Here is a 19,692-nt window from a genome sequence, read left to right as displayed (position 1 = left end):
TTATCAAATGTATAGCTCCACCTCTAAGCGTTTTTTAAAAAACACTTTATCTGCTGCTCCCTTCAGTGAAAAAGCACTTGTGGGCCTCCTCTCGTTTTGTGCGTGGACATTTATGGGGCCGAGGGCCTGAAGAGTCGCCTGCTCTTGTAGGGTCCCCGTTTTGGAAACAAGCGCTCAATGAATGTTACAAAATAAACACGATGAAAAATAACCAGAGACAGTTCCTTCGGCATTAAAAGGAGGGAGACTTAATAAAAGGAGTGAAGCAGTCACCCTTCAGTGAGAAACGCTTTGAAGTAGAACTTATTATCTGAGAAATACTTTTTGGTTGTCCTAACGACGCTGCTGAATGGGAAAGGCGCTCCTTTGTCAGCGATTTGTTCTCCTTTAGTGGGATGCCCGTGGAAATCACTTACATGGGCCACCTTAACATACTGCCTGCAAATCAGTAACTGGCAGAGTCAGACATGCAGACGCCACTTTGGAGAGGACAAAGCAGAAAGTCGCAGTGAAAACGCCGCTGCTTCTCAATTGCGCCCTTTAAAGGGGTTGAATGATAATTTCTCAGACGAGCGTAGAACCAAAACAAACGCCGTCTTGTCAGATTTTACAAGCATTATCCATCTCCTGAATGCTGTCGGCACAATGCGCACGAAAATGGCTTGTGAAGTGATCATTTTGGTCACAAAAGTTAAGAGGCTCAGTAAAAAAAAAGACAAAAAAACACAGGTCATTTGATCCGAGCACCTGCGCCTGAAACTGCAGCGCGCTTGTTGGCGCACTTTCCCGGCAAAAAGAGAGAAAACTATGCAGTTATTTTGGGTGGGGGGTGGGGGTAAATAAAAGCCAAAAAAGAATTAATCCATTTTTATTTTTTATTTTAGGCATAGCTTTGTTTATGTATGAACAAGAAAGCAGGTGTGGAGAAGCAACCGGGACTCTACCACCACCCCTCCCCACCCCACCCAGAAATCGAATACAGCAGCACCTTCTGACAGCTATGGTCCGTTTTAGCTCAGGTGCAAAATTAAATCACACTTGTTCCTCAAATATGACAGGTGAATAATAAGAACTGGCTGATAAACGGAAGTCCCCTGGAAAAAAAAAAAAGAAAAGAAAAAGAGAGTGTGAGTAGAGGAGAGAATGTATTTTGGTTTGCCCATTCAGTAAAGTTAGAGCCCAATGTGATGAGTGCTGCACTCTAATACAGGCCGTGCTCCAGAGAAAGAAACTGTTCCATTAGTTTTTATGCTTCCTAATGTGAGTAATTAAGAAATTCCGGTCAGATTTTTATTGCCTTTCACCACACACACACACACACACACACACACACACACACACACACACACACACACACACACACACACACACACACACACACACACACACACACACACACACACACACAGTGTAAACCCCCCCAAAGAAAGGGGGGCTTTAATTTAGTGCACTGTCAAACTTGGTATGTTAAGTTTCCCCACAATTATTGTAAACAACAAATGTATGCCATGTATGTCACTTACATTAAAGTGTGTCTGCGTCTTTGCCACACACCTGTTTGTCTGCCCAAAACTTCTCAGAGTTTCTCATTCTCTTTTTTTTTTTCTTACAAACACTCTTTTCTTCACGGCCACATATTTGCTATCCAGGCATTTTGCCAAACTCCCCCCGCCCCCCTTCCCCAAGCTCCCTACCTGGCTACTGTCTTTAAGTTTCATGATCAAGTGAGAAAAGCACGCAGTCCAGTTGCTCTCCCGGTTAACTCGAGACTCTCAACTCCGAGACTGCCTTCGGAGCTTGTGTGTTTTTTCTCTCCTTTCTTCCAGTAGGAGCAGGCGCACAGACTCAGCTTTTATTCAGTCAGTAGGTTTTACAGTACAGCCTGCAGGGAGCAGTTCGGCAGCGAGTTTGATAAGGAGCGGCTCAAAACTTGAGTATTTTTTGAGGAAGGACTCTTTCCCTCTGGTTCATGGATTGCGGAAGCTTGGGAGGAGGAGGAGGAGGAGGAGGAGGAGGAGGGGGACTCAGCGTTGTACACTCGGACTGTCGGACGTCTGCAGAGGGAATGTCGCTCCTCTCCAGCCCAACTTCAGCAGCTGTGGTTTCACCTATTAGCCCCGATGTCTTTCCCAAAGGAGTGCGAGAGTTAAACATCTGACAATGGGCACGCCGGGGGGTTACTCAACTGACCTGTACTTGGTTTTAGTTTCATAGGAACTTCATTAAATCAATTACCCAGAGCGCACATCATGATTTTTGTTTTCTTAATGAGAGAAAAAAGAAGTTGTTTTTTTCTTTCACAGTTTTAGCCTTTTAATAGAACAACCTGGCGCAATCTTGCGGGTTCATGTTAAGCATAATCATAACCTGCATTGTGCTGTTGAGGGAACTTGCTTTATTCTTGCTCTGACATTTAGACAGTATTGTTTCTCACCTTCCATCTCAAGCTAAGTGGCACTCAAACAGAATGCCAGCACTCACCGCGGCTTACAATTGTTCTTTCAGTTGGAGAGACCTAACTTCAAACAGTTTCCCTTGTTTTATTTTACCGTTTCATAACGAAGCCGCATCAGAATGTTTCATCTGAATCAAAGCTTAACCTAAATATGTTTCTCAAAATTATATTAAAAAACACAAGTGCACCCATTCACCATCCTTAATTTGTGTTTTCAATGTGGACAAAAAAGGGGGGGGGGGGGAGTCGAAAAAGAAAATAAACCTAAAAAACTAAAGAAAGAAAAAACAGACAAGAACTCACTGATGAGAAATTAATTAAAGACAAACCATTTGGAAGATTGCAAGGACAAGTGCCATAAGGCTGTACACACATTTGCAATGGCACTAAGAAATTATATTTCAAAATATGAGGATTTTTACTTGAATAAATAAACTGAGGAAAAACATAATTTACCAACTGGAAGTATATAAAGTATATAGTATATAAAGTATATTTCTCACATTCAAATAACTATTCAAATGTGGTTGAAATGTATTCTCAAAAAAGGGTTTGTTCTCATGAGTTGATGACATGTCAGATCAGAACAACACCAGTAGAGCCATAATCACAACACTGGAACTAAAGCTTTACTCAACTGATTTCCTATGTCGTCAGGTGTATCTCATCTACCTTACACTCATGCTATTCAGAAAAGCATGATACATCACTCAGAAACTGACATAATATCTGGTGGCTCGGTAACATCTGTGGGGGTAGAGACTTGGTGCCGGTCCAAAAGCCCCATCCCGGGACTGGGAGCCACTCCAAGGCAGTAGGTGAGGAGAGCAAGGTCGTCCACGGACAACCGCATGAGCCAGGCCCTGCTACCTGGCCCTTATATAGCCCACCGGCCAGAAAGTAGAAACTAAAGTGCAGATAAGCGTGAGCATGCTGCCCCAGTAGTCTCTTACTGAATGACAGGGCTTTCCTAAAAGCCTCTAAATGCAGGATGTAGGCTTCATCGTACTTGGAAACTAGGGCTAGACGAGGGTGGAGGGAAATGGTGGACTATATACTCTGTCAAAGAGAACCAGATGGACTTTTTAGTGTAGGATATTTTGATTTGTGCCCAGGGATGATACTGCTTACAAGGTACTTTAGACTGAACTAAAAGAAACAGCTTCATCTCTGGCACATGAAGAACATCCTGTACGGCTCTAAATCTCTGTTATTTTCAAGCATTTTGTGTTGTTAAGGACTATTTTTTAAAGTGTGTGAGCAGAGGGAAATAAAAATCAATATGATATGAGCATTGTGTCAAAATAAGTACACATCTCTGTACCTCTCTCATGTTGTTATTGAAGATGTGCTGATACTTATAAAGTGACCTGCGACATAAAATACCAGATTGAGGCCTCTGGTGATTTCAAGGGATTACTTTCACCACCATGATCCCCACTAATCAAATTTAAATCCACGTATCTCCCTTCCCTTTTCAACTTAACATATCTTAAAAACCTATCTATGATTGATCAAAATGATTTCAAAAGCGTAGTGCCAGTCCACTATTTTAATCCACCCCCATTCCTTTGCCTCTCCTTTCTTACCATCACTTTCTCCATTGTGGGCAAAGATTGGTATCAGTGCCAGATTTGTGCAGAACTATCACGCCTGCAACATCAGAGGGCTGGCCCTGAATGCATCTGGTTTTATTGTAGAGAAGGTCAGCGTTTAAGAGAGGGGGAAATCATTCTATCGCAGCTGGGGAGAGGGGAGTGGGGGCATCCTTGGAAAAGAGAGGCAAGGAAAAGAAGAGGGTTGTGTCCGCGTAAGGGGAGATGGAACACGAGCAGACTGAAGTCAAGAATCAGTCTTGGTAATAAAAAAAGACAAACAGCCATACATGCCAACAACAGATAAGCGTTTGGCTCCTGCTCATGCGAGCATCTGACAGCCTTCACATAGCTGAGCCACTATAGGTTCATTGTGGGCAAACTGGTAAAGTTGGTTACCAATCATCCTCAGCTTCCAGTCTCACTGTATGAGCTCTAATCCAATGTGATAAGCCAGTGCAATAGCAGTAAAGTATCCAGTGTGGAGGCACCACTGCCTCCTCAACCATGCAGGGCCAAGACCTCCCTCTGACTTCACGGAGGTGTCTGCGTGGATCCCAAACATCACAAGCCCCACACCCATTCCCTTTAACAGACTTGGGGTTTGAAATGACAGATATGGCTCATGGATTGGCAGAAGAAAATGTGGTGTCTTGATGTTTCCAACTGACCAGGGATAAGCCAGAACGGATATATGGCTGGATAGGCAATGAGATTGAGATATGAGGGTCTCCATCTGACCGATGGCTTCAAAGAGATGTGGTGTTGGTCTTCCGAGGCCCCAGATGAGGCTTAAGACATAAATGATTGCATACCAAGATGACCTATAGGTATTAACGGCCTCCAGGAAACAGCTCACCATCCACGTTTCCATTCCTGACCTTGCTTTGTGCTGCAGAAAGGATGTTGGGCCCAAACTAGCATTCGGTACATTCCGCTTAAGACACAGAGAGAGTAATGTGAAACATGTTGAATCAAAGACATCGCAGAAACCCTCCACCTCATTTAAGGACATGAGCAGCGCACTTATTAGGCCGAGCTCTTTTACTTGCTGTGAAGATACTGATGACAGCCATAATGTGTCTGGTTGTCCCACAGGACACTTAGCTCTGGACTGTCCCAATCACAAGACTAATTGTATAATTAGGCCAGCTCCGTTGGGGATGGGCACCTTTTGGCCCTTCGCAGACACTTGCCATGGTAAATGACAGTATATCTCACAAACTATCAAAGCTTATCCATCTTAGTGACACTAAACCTTGAGAGATGGCAATATTTTATTAACATGACTGATAGCTCAGCAAAAAACTAAAACCATAAGATGTGCCTCTGAGGAGAGCTGTATTTATCACATAATGTGTGGTAATTATAAATGTCCACTGTTTACATGAGATAATCTGCTTATTTTTGAATAACATTACTTGTTTCATTTTGACATTTTATAGCAGACATGTGAATTTAACCGTTTTCCTCTGGGTTCTGAGAGAACCAGCCAGCAGATTATGTATTCATCACTTCAGTGGGAGGCTGCAGAGTGGTGCTTTTCCATCAAAACTGAATTGGTCCTGAGGAGAAATGCAAGGGCCCCTCCCCTGCACAGACACGGAGAGTGCTTATTTCCCTACTACAGCCCCTCCTCAGATTTTCAGCATCACCATGCACATCATTATCGTTGTCAAAAGTTGTGCGCGGAGTATGAACTCTCGGTGATGGCGAGGCTGTGGCAGGCGCTGCCCGGGGGGAGCCAGGAGGAGGAGGGGGGACTCGCAGGTGTCGGTGCCTCAATTCTGACCGGCCGTGGCGAGGTTAGGACACCTCTCCATCCAGGAGGGCCCCATAGGTGCCCTCATTACGCAGGCCCCTGTAGCACAGAGCGGCGTGCGCATGGAGAGGAGAGGTACGACTCCTTACGCTCAAAGTCTACCTCTCCCACCTGGCCTCTGTCTGTCTGTCACAGCTCCTATAGGGAAGACTCCCAATATGAATTATAATAAGCATAATAACAACCCCGTGGTTGCAGGGAAACAGGAAGGGCTATTGGTAATGGCGAATTATTAGGGCCAGTTAGGCAAGCATCCATTCCACAAGGCCCCTGAGATGTCACATGAACACAGAGCAATAAACTGAGTCATCACTTTGAAAGTTAGATATTATTGTGCTAATCCTCCTCTGAGCTTGTTTCTAACTACATGGAACAAGAGCTTTTAATTTTTAAATTTTTTTCCCTCATTTAAACCTTTACTTGCTGTAGATCTCCTCTTCATATTTTATGATGCATGGCTGGGAAGTATGTTAAACGAATGAAGTTTATCCAAACTTCCCCGCTGCACACTGTGACCGAGATTCAAAGGGCAAGTGGTGCTTCATTAACCGTATCCCCATTTACTTTAGATCCCCCCTGAGTCTCAGAGAGAGCGGATTAATGTCAATTACCTGTCATTTTGCAACACCTACAATATGTTATGTCGACTCGAGCTTAATGGAATCACGTCGCCTTTTTCCTCAGAAACACTTGAAAATTGCGAATTTGCAACAGTTTTAATAAGAACAGGAAAAAAAAAAAAAAACCTTTTCATTCCAGGTGTAATTTTAATTTCTCACATTTGAAGAACTTTGATTATTCTGTTGTTTGTTGAGTTGCAGTCGAAGTTTTCTACTCGAAGTGTGATTTACTATCAGAAAAATGGGGGTGAAAATGAGGGGGGGGTGGGTGGGTGATTAAAACTGAGGACTGAACCTTATCTGTCATTTTTTTTTATTACAGGCGGAGGCCTAATCTGCTTAAACCATTTAAACAAACGACTAATTAGGCGCACTTTAAATGAGCAAAAATTGTGTAATTGTTTCCTAAATCCCAATTAGCAGGCTGTTTGGATTACAACAAGTTTTAACTATTTAACAAACTAATGAATACAGATTAGTTGCGATTATTTATTATGTTCCAATAAGTCTTCTCTCATACAAACTAATAACTGTCACCAGCTCAGTGCAGACGCGATTCCCCCTGTAAAGACCTAAAATAATGGCCTGCTATGCATGCAGACCGCACTAAACAAGAAGCCAGAGCACCGGACAAAGAAAACACCATCAAGCTCGAGGACCAATGAGGGGTTTCTTTCACTTTTCAATCACTCCTAGTTGTGCCCGGGATTAAGAGAGGGCTCTTGACTCTCTCTTTCACACAAAACCAAGAGTGCTTGTCAGCAACTTGAAGGAAAAAAGAGGAGAATAATACGTGAGTCCAGGGTTATCGTGTTTAATTGGATTAGATGGTGTCACGTTGAAGTCCGGAGCATGACAAATAAGAGATAGACGGCTGGGATCACACAAATATATGTGTATATATATATATATATATATATATATATATATATATATATATATATTTATCCATGCCCAGTTTTGGGGGATATCTATTAAAAAATAAATAACATTAAAGATATATTATTTGCTATTTTATTCAGATATAAAATTACGTAGAAATGCCCCAAATCATTCATAGAAGTAGTGCATGTCTTGGTTTGCCTCCATAAAAAGAAGTGAAACACGCTGAGAACTGTGGCACTGGAGAGGTTTATATTGTCGGGATTGTGTTGTTGGCTGTGTGCTGAGCTCATCTGTGCGTCAAGCGGCGGCAGCAATAACAAGGTGCGCGCAGCTGTGTGTGCAGGTGCGCGGCCTCCACCTGCTCAACGGCACAGAGAGAGAGAGAGAGAGAGAGAGAGAGAGAGAGAGAGAGAGAGAGAGAGAGAGAGAGAGAGAGAGACGGGTGCAGATCAAAAGCCTGGTTTTCGATTGTGCAGAGAAATGGGAAATTATCACCGGATTCACGTCGGCGTGGTCCGGTTTTTTTTTTTTTTTTTACCTTTAAATGCGCAAAGGAGAGCTGAAAGTGGCTTTAACGAGGCAAATGCATCTCGGGTCTAAAGTTTAAGAGGAACAGCATAATATTTAGTTAGAAAGTTTCAAGCCTGGAGTTGGCACACCCTTTTTTTTTCACCAGTAATGCATCAGAAGTTCTGAATGTCCCAACAGTGTGACTTGGTGTTTCGCACCATTTTGCTCAAACGCATCACCTGTGAGTCGGGAAAACAAAAAACCATCAGATCAGACAGCGTCCAGGTAAACACGGTAGAACAAAGAGAGAGAGAGAGAGAGAGAGAAGAGAGAGAGAGAGAGAGAGAGAGAGAGAGAGAGAGAGAGAGAGCAGAGCGGGATCAGAGGGGTAGAAAGGCATCAGTGCACACACACACACACACACCAGACATTTTTCCTGAAAAGTTCTAAAACTGCCCGCTCGGATATTTCTGCCTATAATAAGAATGTTTAATCTCATTTCCAATAGAGAGGAATATGAAGCCCATCAATCATTTGGGCCTCGGTTTAACATTTTACTGCCTAATTAGCTTTTAGAGGCAGGTGTGGGACTTGATCTCCGCGCATGTCTGTTTGGCCGCAGACCTGTTCATTTTATGAGGCGCTGTGACTTTTATTTTTCTCCTTTTAAACTGTCTGTGTCGGTCGAGTAAACTTTCTTTTGGTCTGTCTTGTCTGCTGCGTTCAGGGACAACAAAGAGCCAACAAACACACAAGACCCATAATCTCCTCCAGGTAGTTCCCCCAAATTTTATGAAATCAAAGTAGAGGGGGCGTTAAACCGAATATGTGCGTTAAACGCGGCGTCAAAAAGGGCCTATCCGTCCCTCTTCTGGTGTGTGAATTAGATAAAAAAATACATTCTGACATACATGACAGGTTATTGTTGTTGTTTCTCTAAAGTTAACATGCATATGCGCTGCAGTAATCCACAGGAAATCCAGCAGTGCCAGAGATAAAATAATAAACCTGTGCTGCTGCAGTGAAGCTGAAGTCAGACATCCACCAGAGTCACAGCTGACGACAGATGGACACTTGGGGTAAAAAAAAAAAAAAACTAAAAAGTTGCAGAGACTTTTTGTCGCTCTGTAACGAGTCTCATTACCATGCCACCCACCCCCCTCCTCCTCCTCCTCTTCCTCCTCCTCCTCCCCGACACCCTTCCTCACTCCTGGCAACAGCAGACAAAGCGGGCGGATTTTAGTGGTCTCCGCCGGGGCCGGTCCGCCTTTGATCTGAGCCCGTTAAGGAGAAGGGAGTCTGGGGGGAGTCAGGCCAAGAGGAGGGCTGTGGAGGAAGGTAAAGTCACCTCAAAATATTTCTACCTATTTTAGAGATATAATAGAACTAGAATTGAACCTTTCTGTGGGACACAATAGTTGCTAATTTGCATTTGAGGCAACACCTCTGAGGGGAAGATGCTGCCAGCCCAAGTCTGTCCTGTTTAATAGGCTACATTCATTTTCTCTACCTACTGCAGATCATATTAACCCGCCAGGTAAACGCACCCCGGGGATGCCTGGACTTTTAAGGGAGACGGATCTCCGAGAACTAAACTCTGCAAGGAGCATGAAGGGCCTTCAAATATAGAGGCCTGGACCAGTTTGGTGGGTTAAATTAAATGGGAATAGACGCCCCCCCGCCCATCACCTTTAGGATAGACCTATAGCAGGTTGGCAGCAGCTCCAGCTCCACATTCTCTATATACCTGTCTGGTGTTGTGAATGAATTATTGTCCAAATTTGACACATATATTAAAATAAATAAATAACTTAACTGCACTAATGTGAGCTAAATCAATTATAGAAAATGCCTTTTCTTTAGAAAATTAACATTATTTAGCTTAACATGATGCCCACAGGCCTACTGGAGGCATCAAGGGGATTTATGACACAATATAAAAGGTGGAGAAGAAAAAAAAGTTTAACATCTCTGATGCGGATTCCTGCCACGCCGCTCCGTCCCCTCGGACTGCCTCGCTGACGGGGACATTCAAACAAAAGGTCTTCTCAAATGAAGTTAGTAATGGTCCACATGTGCCAGATCACTCAGGCAGCACAGACAGGCCGCGGTGAATTTCATATCATGCAAACGCACTGGAGGGAATAAAGGAAGGCTGGACGTGCGCCTGTCACCAGAGGGGAATAAAAAAAAAAAAAAGCTCTGCGTTCAATAATAAAAAAAAAAGAAAAGGGGGGAAAATATCTAACAAATATTCCTCTGACATACATTCAGAATAAAGTAGCTTATGATAAATATAGTGTGTGGCCATGTGTGCTCGCCTGGCATTGCAGTGTGCAGGAAAACAAGATAAATAAAAGTAAAAAGGTGGAAGAGTTTCTAGTAGCAGAGGATGCTTTTTAAATTAATCCGCCTTTTTATGACCCGCTCGTTCAAAAAATAATCTGCTGCATTTGACTCTTAAATTACTTTTCATAAATCAGTTTTCTTGCAGATGAATTATTTCAAATTCTACCTCCCCAAAATGCGTATTTAAGCAGAAGGTAAAAGCACTCATTCCTCATCATTTTAATTCGTTTCTATAATTGTTTTTGAAAGAAATAATTGATGAGGGGCTAAAAAAAAAAAGAAGAATTTTGTTGTCTTCCTCAGGGCTGTGATATCCTGGAAATTAAGAACTAACTGTAATAGTTGTGCCACAGTTTCTCAGAGGACGGCCTATTGAAGCCACTCTGAAAATGTTTTAATTCATTTAGACAATATTCCTAAATATTGAAACAGAGTAAATTAGCTTAAACTAAATGTTTTATGTTGATCAGCATTGCACACGTTATATTTTAAGCCATTTTAGCTAATAGGTTTACACTTCTCAAACTGTGCTGCAGCTCCAATAACGAGGCATTTTATTGCTTCAGAATCATCTTTTGCTGCAATTACTCCGTCATATATTGTCATTAGAAGTCTATTAAAACATCAAGTCATTATTCGGGCATCCCCGGGCGGGGAATTAGAATAAAACCATCTTTGCCACACGGGTCCCATTTAGATTAATGGAAAAATATGTAAAACATTTCGTTTTAATTTTCCTCTGACAGTGTTTTGCATACATGCATTTTCTCCGCCTGCGCTGTCCCTCATAATTTATGAAAGCAATCTCGACCAGCACATTACCGGGCTATGAAATACTGCTCGCAGCCTAATTGATTCCCGTCACAATTTTGTGAGGTTATAATCGTGTTAATTGTAATTTACTCTCTCAGGGAATACCGGAGAGATGTATTTAAATAAAACTGCCGAGCGGACTGAGAAGATTATATCAGTTCCACACATAATAGAAATGTCATGTAGAATTACACAGCGGAGGCAGACAGGGATGCATTCCTCTAATCAACAGAGATGTCACCGAAATCTTTTGCTTTTTCATTCCCGAACGTTATTGAATTGCAAAGTCGTCAAGGTGCAACGAAAGCTGAGCAAAGGGAGCTCCTTAAAGACCAAAGGACATAGTTTGTTTCACCTTTAAGTCAGAGAGAGAGAGAGAGAGGGGGGGGCAGGGCAGGGCTGAGGAGGTGTACAGAAATAACACATAAGAGAAGGATTATTGGATGGAACCAAAACATTATAATATATGTGCCCCACACAAACACTGGGGGGATGTTGTGTTTTGTTAAACATGGCCAAATCATTTCCTCATCATCCTCAGAAGAGTTGCCCTTTCTGCTTTGTCCCTGCAGGATGCCCAGTGCTGCTTCCTCTGCTTAGAGATCTTCCTTCCTGTCTGCAGGGACACCTGTTGGTGCAGAGCAGCTTGGAAAAGCCAAGTTGTCCCGTCAGACTGGCCTCCTTCACTACTAAAGTCACCTGGTGAGCCTCTGTTTAGCTATAAGTGCTGGATATTCACAGCCATGTGTCAAAGAAAGACTTATTATGTAGTTCTACTGTACTCTGACTCAACAGGGACCGACAAAGCTGCCTTATTAAGCATTTGAGAGGACATTAAAATGACATCTTTAGTATCAAACGTCCTGAATCACACCTGATCGCACAATGCCAACTTTTTTTAATTTTAACATTTTGATGGAGATAAAACTTATTACCAAACATGAAATTAAACTAAGGTGAAACTGTTGGGAACGGCTCTTTATTTGTATTTAATTGTTATAACAATTAAAAGACACATTTGCCTGTACCTTAACTTATTCATACAAGAATCCGTTTTCATTCTGCAACTTTTTCTGCAGACATTTCAAACTGGATTACAACCAGATCTAGCTGCAACAAATTATACATTATTGGAAGTTTAAGAAGTCAAAGTCAAGTGTTTCAAAGTATGATTAAAATCTGCACAGCCTGTTTTAATCACACGGCACAAAAACATATTATAGACATATTATAATTTAAGCAATCAGGACAGGCTACCCACGGACATCTTTTAATACCATTTAAGTGGACCGGGTTCACGATATGGCTGCAGAGCTTCACAAAATGGCTCTACCCAAATAACAATGTTGATTTATTTAATGAAAGTCATACATAATGGAAGTTTTGTCCACCAACCTCAGGGTATAATAGTAGTTTGGGTGAAAACAAACAAACAAGCTGAATGTGAATTCCCGACAGAAAAAGTGAGCCAGGGGTGAGAGAAATATGTGGCCAAATGCCAAAGAGACAGCTTACTGTTAGGGGTCTTTGGCTGGGCGCAGGAGTGGTTTCGATCTTTTTGTCTGGCCTGGCCTGGCACAGACCACAGTCCTGCCCCAGACACAATAGCTCATACAGTACGAGAGAGGGAGAGAGAGAGATGAGTGGATGAGGTGGGGTAGGGGAGGTATGGTGCCTTTCATTACCATGGTCACCAATGGCACTATTAACCATTCAACACCCCCCCAATTATCCTCCCATCCACAGTCAGAGAGACAAAGCCTCAGTCCTGGTCTGCTGGAGCAACATGGCCACTAATCTGTCTCACTCCAACATCACACCCACTTCACTGTCTCTGGAAGTCAGACGTGCACAAGCACTCCACAGAGACCCCATTGTACTTTTATTTGTGACAACGCAACAAACGACTTTACTGAACTTGTTTGGGAGTTAATTTTCCTTTTTATTAAAGTGACCATTTAGAAGCGCGGACAGGATGAGGTATTGGTTGGTTTTTTGTAGATGCTGAAAACAAACAAACAGATGAACCTAATCTAGAAACAACAGCTGAAAATCCAAGTTAAACTCTTTGTGTTAAATGAGAAATCAGGTAAAGAATACGGCCGCAGCATGTGCATGTATGCAGTGTTTATTTTTCGTACAGGTCATGGTGTGTCTGACGCCACACGCCTTCTCCATCAAGACCACAGGCTCACAGCTGCCACAGAGCGAGCTGCATGTCTTTACTAAGGAGACTGACACAAAAAAGCTAAATCGTGAGTTTACGCACTTCCATCTGTGTGGTTTTTTTTTTTTTTTAAGTGAACGAGACTTTGATGTTTGTGAGTCAGGCCCTGGGCAGGGGGCTGAGGCCTGACTGGAAGACTGGGGCCTAATGAATAGATCCACAACAGTGGCTTGTTGTGTTTGTTTACCCTTTCGCCCAGCTGCCTGGACCGTGGAGATGGGAGTGCATTCATCATGACCTAGGAGAGATGGAAGGCATGGACACACACACACACACACACACACACACACACACACACACAGACACACAAACACAAGAGAGTGACATGATGGCGCACACACTGCAAAGTGTGCCAAGAAAGTGCCCACACAGGGCAAAAATCCTCGACACTCAGTTTCAAGACGCATATATGTGCTGTTGCTGCTCGCTATGTGCAGATTTTATATAGTTGAAAATGTATATATATTTTAAACCAAAACTCCAAATCAATACAAAAGCTTCCCTGAAACTGCTATAACAATCAAATGAATTTAATCAAAACATTTCAACAATTATTAAAAACTTAAATTTAAACCACAATTTGTACATAACATAGTTTATATGCTTTTGAAAGTGCTGTCTTTATCATGAACCCTGCCACATTTCCACTTTCCTTTGACCTCTCCTGTCAGGGTTTAGTTGTGTGGTTCCTCCGAGTTTCTTCTCACCAGCCACGTTATTTCTCTGGCACCACAACGGAGAGTGTTATGATGTTCTGTGCCTGCTTCACCGAGGGCATGTCAATCATGCTGCCGCGGAAGGTGAACGCACCCTGAACAGGTTTACAACAGAGGTGAGGGCAGAAAGAGAAAACATTAGACCAGACGTGCACAGAAAATGCACTTTAAAATGTTCTCAGGTGAAGGATATTGATTACAGACGCAGGAACTAGATTACTGTACGGAAAACATAACATGCCACTTCATGAGAGCCACCATAATACATATTTTATGTGTATGGGGATGTAACATAAAAATAGGATTTTTCCAGACTTTTAATGTTGTTTTTAATCTGTAACAAATAACACTAAACAAAATCATCAACAGAAAACAGGATGTAAAATGCAATTTTACATAATCTAGAATAAAATGCTACATTAAAAAGATCGCAAAAACCACAAGTGAGAAAAATACAGTCAATAGCTCGGGGTGAGAATTATGAAAAACAAGCACCTGTCGTGTCGTAAGACAAAGGAACTGACCCTGCTTGCTGTTCAAACCCCTTACTCACACACAGACAGAAACACACACACACACACACACACACACACACACACACACACGCACACACACACACACGCACACCCACACACACCCACCCACACACACGCACACACACACACACACACACACACCGCAGCAGAGGGATGGGTAAGATATGAATCCCTCGGGCGATGCTTAGTAGGAGCAGCTCTGGCAGGGAGAGAGGTGTGGGCAGATTGTGTATTACCTCAGCAGATAGCCCACAGAGCTCAACACACAGGATCCAACCATGCACTAAATTAGGAACAATAATATTGTACACTTAATTGGCCCAACCCCCACCCATTCTCTTCTCCTATGTTGTCTCTGAGAGTCACCCAGGGGTGTACAGTATGTATTCTCTGGAACTACAGAGGTGTGTGAGAGGGCACACAGAGGATCGGTCCAAGTTTCAGAGCAGACGCTACACACATATCGCATATATTGGGTCATGCTGGAGACATACATTTCAGAAAGTCTTTCTTAAATTGAATTTATCAAAAAAAATGTTTTGTGAACCAAAATTTGTCTGACTGAAATTACAGGATATATCCAGAGGACAATCAGGACGGAAACAATAAGGAACAAGCAAAGTGGGCAGTGTGCCTTTATCTGGTCTTTTTTGCATTTGCATACAAACTTGACTTCTAGGCAAATAATGTAACCATCTTTCAAGTTATACAATTTTATATATAACTCCTTTTAAGTATAAAATCTCTGGCTACATGTCTAAATTGTCTCAGCAATGAGCAACTATGGAAAGAGAAATTAAAATGATTTTTTAACCTCTTAAATAATGTGATTTTACGTTTGGGAGAGGATGTTAACATTACCTTTCCCTCCTTTTGGTGTTGGTCAAAAGCAGTAATGAGCTCTTTGGCCCACTGAACCCTCTCCGGACTGGGGGAGAACTCTTCCTGCACAGCCTGGATCTGCCCTGGGTGGATAACCTGTTTACCTGTACAGAAACACAGAAAGAAACACACACAGAGAAAGAAAGTGAAATATGCTAATGACAACAGCAGGCTTTCTGTGGCTTCAAGTAAAATTAAATACAAGAGCCATTCAGGCTAAAAAAAACAACAATGTTTTTACTAGTTGTCACAGAGGTATCAATAACACAGTTTGTACCAATTACCCTTCCCTGATTAAACAAAAAAAAATATATATCTTTTTATGAAAACTGTTGAACAACCAGCTGTACAAAACTGGATGGAAAAAAAAAAAGAAAAAGTCTAAAAATTGGGTGGGATTGCAGCTGGCAATGTTTCTGAGAGAGAGGAACGACAGCACAAAGAGGGAATGAGACAGAAACAGTAAATACAGGAGACTAAACTCTGAGGTGTGTGTGTGTGTGTGTGTGTGTGTGTGTGTGTGTGTGTGTGTGTGTGTGTGTGTGTGTGTGTCAGTATGACCTATGGCACTGAGGTGAGTCAGATGGTCAGCACAGGACCAGAGGATGCTGTGCTTCATGAAGGATAACAAGTGTCTCCTTGCAGTCCTGCTGTCAAAATGAAACTTTTCTGGACTCTTTATGTGACAGAAGTTGAAAACAACCTGTGAGAGCCTGACAGAGACTGAGTAGACATACAAGTTAAATTCTTAAAGATTGCCAGAGAATAAACCCGTGGACCATGTATTATATTTATAACCAAGTTCAAATGGATATCAAATACATTCTTTCAGGCATCCTTGCTAACTAGTAAACTCTAGTAAACTTGTAAATCTAAAAAAACCCTTATTTTCTATGAATGCATTTTATATTGCATCTGTGCAATTTTTATAAACGTTCATTGTCGGTGGTTGCACACGCTTCAAATGTAACCACCACATCCAAGTAAAACACAAGCCTAACATGGAGTTAAGGCTCTGTCTGACACAATCCCCCACCCCTTCTACTCCCACTCCCTCTCAGTTAAATGTGGGCTAACGCCGCAGACATAATCCCGTGTACATTTGCAGATCAAACTTGTAGTGATAAGTTAAGGTTATGAAACGTCTGGTGAGAACGACGGCTCAGCAGCAGCCAGCAGGATCTCAACACTTTAGGGCTTAGCTCTGTCGCCGACAACAAATCCTTCAAGGTGGCCGAGCGGGCGGGCTGCACGAGCACAAAAATTTGCCCAGGAGAGAGGAGGAGAAGCGAGGACAGGAGAGGAAAGGGGAGGAGAGAAGAGAGAACCCACTCCCTTCATCCAGCTCCGCTCACCCCAGTTAACCTCAGAAAAACACACACACACACACACACACACACACACACACACACACACACACACACACACACACACACACACACACACATAGCAGTTGCACAATCAACACACTGTAGTCAAAAGCGTAAACAATTACTGATAAGGGAACATGATTCATTAAACTGCAACTTATGATTAACATATACCTTCGAGGGAAGTATGCGTACCACAAAATATGACATTTGGCACTTGTTTGTCTGTCACTGCGAATGCCTGAAGGCCTGTGTGTGCGTTTGTTTGTGTGAAGCAGAGAGAGTGTGACTGCACATTTTCTGTTGGAGACTGAGGAACTGGAGATGTGTGTGTGTGTGTGTGTGTGTGTGTGTGTGTGTGTATGTATGCATGCAATGTTGTGTGCATGCATCACATGGTCTGTAGTAAAAGGTATTTTGATTCTCCTACTTATCCTTTGTGAATATTATCACTATTTCCATGCAACCACCTGTGTGTGTGTGTGTGTGTGTGTGTGTGTGTGTGTGTGTGTGTGTGTGTGTGTGTGTGTGTGTGTGTGTGTGTGTGTGTGTGTGTGTGTGTGTGTGTGTGTGTGTGTGTGTGTGTGTGTGTGTACTATGTGCATGTATGTTGCATTCTATGAGGACTGAGGCAAGAGGAGTCTGTGTTCCCTCCTCTGCCACCTGTTTTACTTCTGGGCTGAAGATGGGAGCATGTTTCCACACTGAAATTGGCAGGCTTAAAAGTACTCAAAGAGGGTGTCTCTTTATGTGTGTGTGTGCGTGCGTGCACGTGTCAGTGTAGGACAACAGGCGAATGACAGAGCGAAGAAACAGACAGGGTGACTCAGGTGCCCTCAGTCACAACCCATTGGTTCCCCTAAAATGCATCATTCATGCCCTCCAGCCAATCCCAGCCTGCCATGTGGTGCTGGCATCTCATTGGAGGATTGCTATTTAGCAAAGTGCTCTCAGGCGAATGATGGGCAGGGTCCCTGGGATGGAAGTGAAATGTGGTCCCTGAAAGCAGAGAATTTTATGGAACCGTTTTCTATTTCTGGGAGGCAAACATTTTTAGAAGGATCATTGAGTCTTAGCAGTAACATGTAGCTTTCAGAACATAAAACCAGATGCTTATGAAATTAATTAAACCCTCCAAATGAATGCCGTTCCTCCCCAACAGATTTGATACATGTCGAGGTTTTTCTGAATTTTGCCTTCACAATGTCTTGTTTACCAGTAAGAAGCACCGGGTGTTTGTCTTTCGCCAGTGCGTTCTGTGCTCAGTGCTAATGGGTGCTGTATGCGGCTTAGGTGCTGCCAAGGTCAATTACTGCACAGGTAGACGCTTTTGGCTGCACCGTATTATTGCTTAAGCACACTCGGGCCAGTAATAGCTACTAACTAAGATTATACAGAGTGCCCATGGCTTGTAAGCCACTAATCCTGTGCTTTTGAATAGTTCTGTTCCATATCAAATCTAACCATTTATTTTATCAACCGCCTGCTTCCATTATTAGCTTTTATATCTTTTACCCCATATAAACAAAGGTTTCTTTTATGAAAATAAGATTAGTCAAAAATAACTGATGCAAACAAGTGCAAACAATCAGACAGATTGTTATTTGTAATATATGCATACCTTGTGCGCTACCCAGAATATACACATCACACTGCAATGTGTAAATTGTTCTGCAAAAAGACAAATGTTAAATTGTTCAGTAAAAAGGTGTTAATCATCTAAACAGACGCATGGTTATAGCTGAATAATTTTGAATAGAAACACACAGTGATGCACATACACAAACACACACAAACCCGTAGCACCACAGAATAGAGGTCATCTGGAAAATAAGTTGCTGTATGAGACAACAAGAAGCTCTGCTACAAGATGATTTGATGATGGGAAGTACAGGTAACGTGTGTAGAGGCCACAGCAACATAGAGAGTGTGCTCAGGGATTCACAATTTTGCAGTGCCAAAAAAAAAGTGTTAAGTGCTTTCCTTTCTTTACAGTGTGAAAGGCTGACTAATTGCTGACGTTCTGCTCCATTCACTGATCTCACATTCAAAGACGAAAAAATCTAAACATTACAACATAGTTAATCAAACATTATATTATGAGATTCAATTATTTTCTTTCCTCTCACAGTTTATGTGGACCAAGACCACAGTGGGAAATATGTCAGATTGTGAAATAATCAGCCTTCAAGGGATGAAAAAAGCAGAATAAATATATTTGCTGCAGCAAAGGAAGAATGACTGGAATATCCACTTTGGAACAGGCTGTCCTGCCTTCTGTGGTCTGTTACAGGCAGTCTGCAAGACACACACAGACACACAGACACACAGACACACACACACACACACACATACACACACATACACACACATACACACACACGCACATACACACACACACACACACACATTCTGAAAGCGTTGCCTGGCTACAGACACACACAGAGCGCTGTTAAAGTAGACGCTACCACTCTTTTCTAATAACACCCTTTTATCATACACGCACGCTTGCACACGAGCAGGTACGCACGCACACCCGAGGCCATGCGCGCAGACACAATGCCATTCACGGTGGGCGCAACAGAAATGTCAGAAAAGCATTTAAGGGTGGCAGCGCTGTTCACAATTCACTTCAGCAGCTCCTAAAGTGATAAAAAAAGAGAAAGGCAAGCAGCCACTTCTAAAACCACAGAGCTTCATTACAATCAACAATACAAGTACATCAGTGCCAATATGTTTTCAAACCACATTTATAACAATTATCAAGAAACGCCTAGAAATCTTATTAGAACATAGGAAGAGAAAGAAGGAAGGAGGAGAGAAAACTAAAATGTTGGATTCCCGGAATGCTGCTTGCAACCGGAAGCTGAGTGAAGAATATACTGCACGGGGAATAAAGAGCAACCACTGAG

At 42.5% G+C, this 19,692-nt stretch overlaps 1 protein-coding gene and 1 long non-coding RNA gene across 2 annotated transcripts in view; one reads left to right on the top strand and one right to left on the bottom strand.

Annotated features, from left to right (window-relative positions):
* The first annotated feature begins 9,111 nt into the window (after positions 1-9,111).
* Positions 9,112-12,108, top strand: LOC127366004 (uncharacterized). Its single transcript, XR_007885276.1, has 3 exons — positions 9,112-9,225; positions 9,407-9,533; positions 11,622-12,108. It is a non-coding gene; the product is annotated as an uncharacterized LOC127366004 (long non-coding RNA).
* A 1,682-nt stretch (positions 12,109-13,790) lies between these two features.
* Positions 13,791-19,692, bottom strand: part of clybl (citrate lyase beta like) — a 58,074-nt gene continuing 52,172 nt past the window's right edge. The window contains exons 7-8 of the mRNA XM_051404656.1: positions 15,390-15,514; positions 13,791-14,087 (exon numbers count right to left, since the gene is read on the bottom strand). Of these exons, the coding sequence (XP_051260616.1) occupies positions 13,992-14,087; positions 15,390-15,514 (221 nt within the window). The 3' untranslated portion in view covers positions 13,791-13,991. The remainder of the gene's footprint in view (positions 14,088-15,389; positions 15,515-19,692) is intronic.

This window comes from Dicentrarchus labrax, unplaced genomic scaffold (genome assembly GCF_905237075.1).
Source record: "Dicentrarchus labrax unplaced genomic scaffold, dlabrax2021, whole genome shotgun sequence".
NCBI lineage: Eukaryota > Metazoa > Chordata > Actinopteri > Moronidae > Dicentrarchus > Dicentrarchus labrax.
Note: the sequence above shows the minus strand (reverse complement) of the source record. Positions and strands in the feature narration are given on the sequence as shown.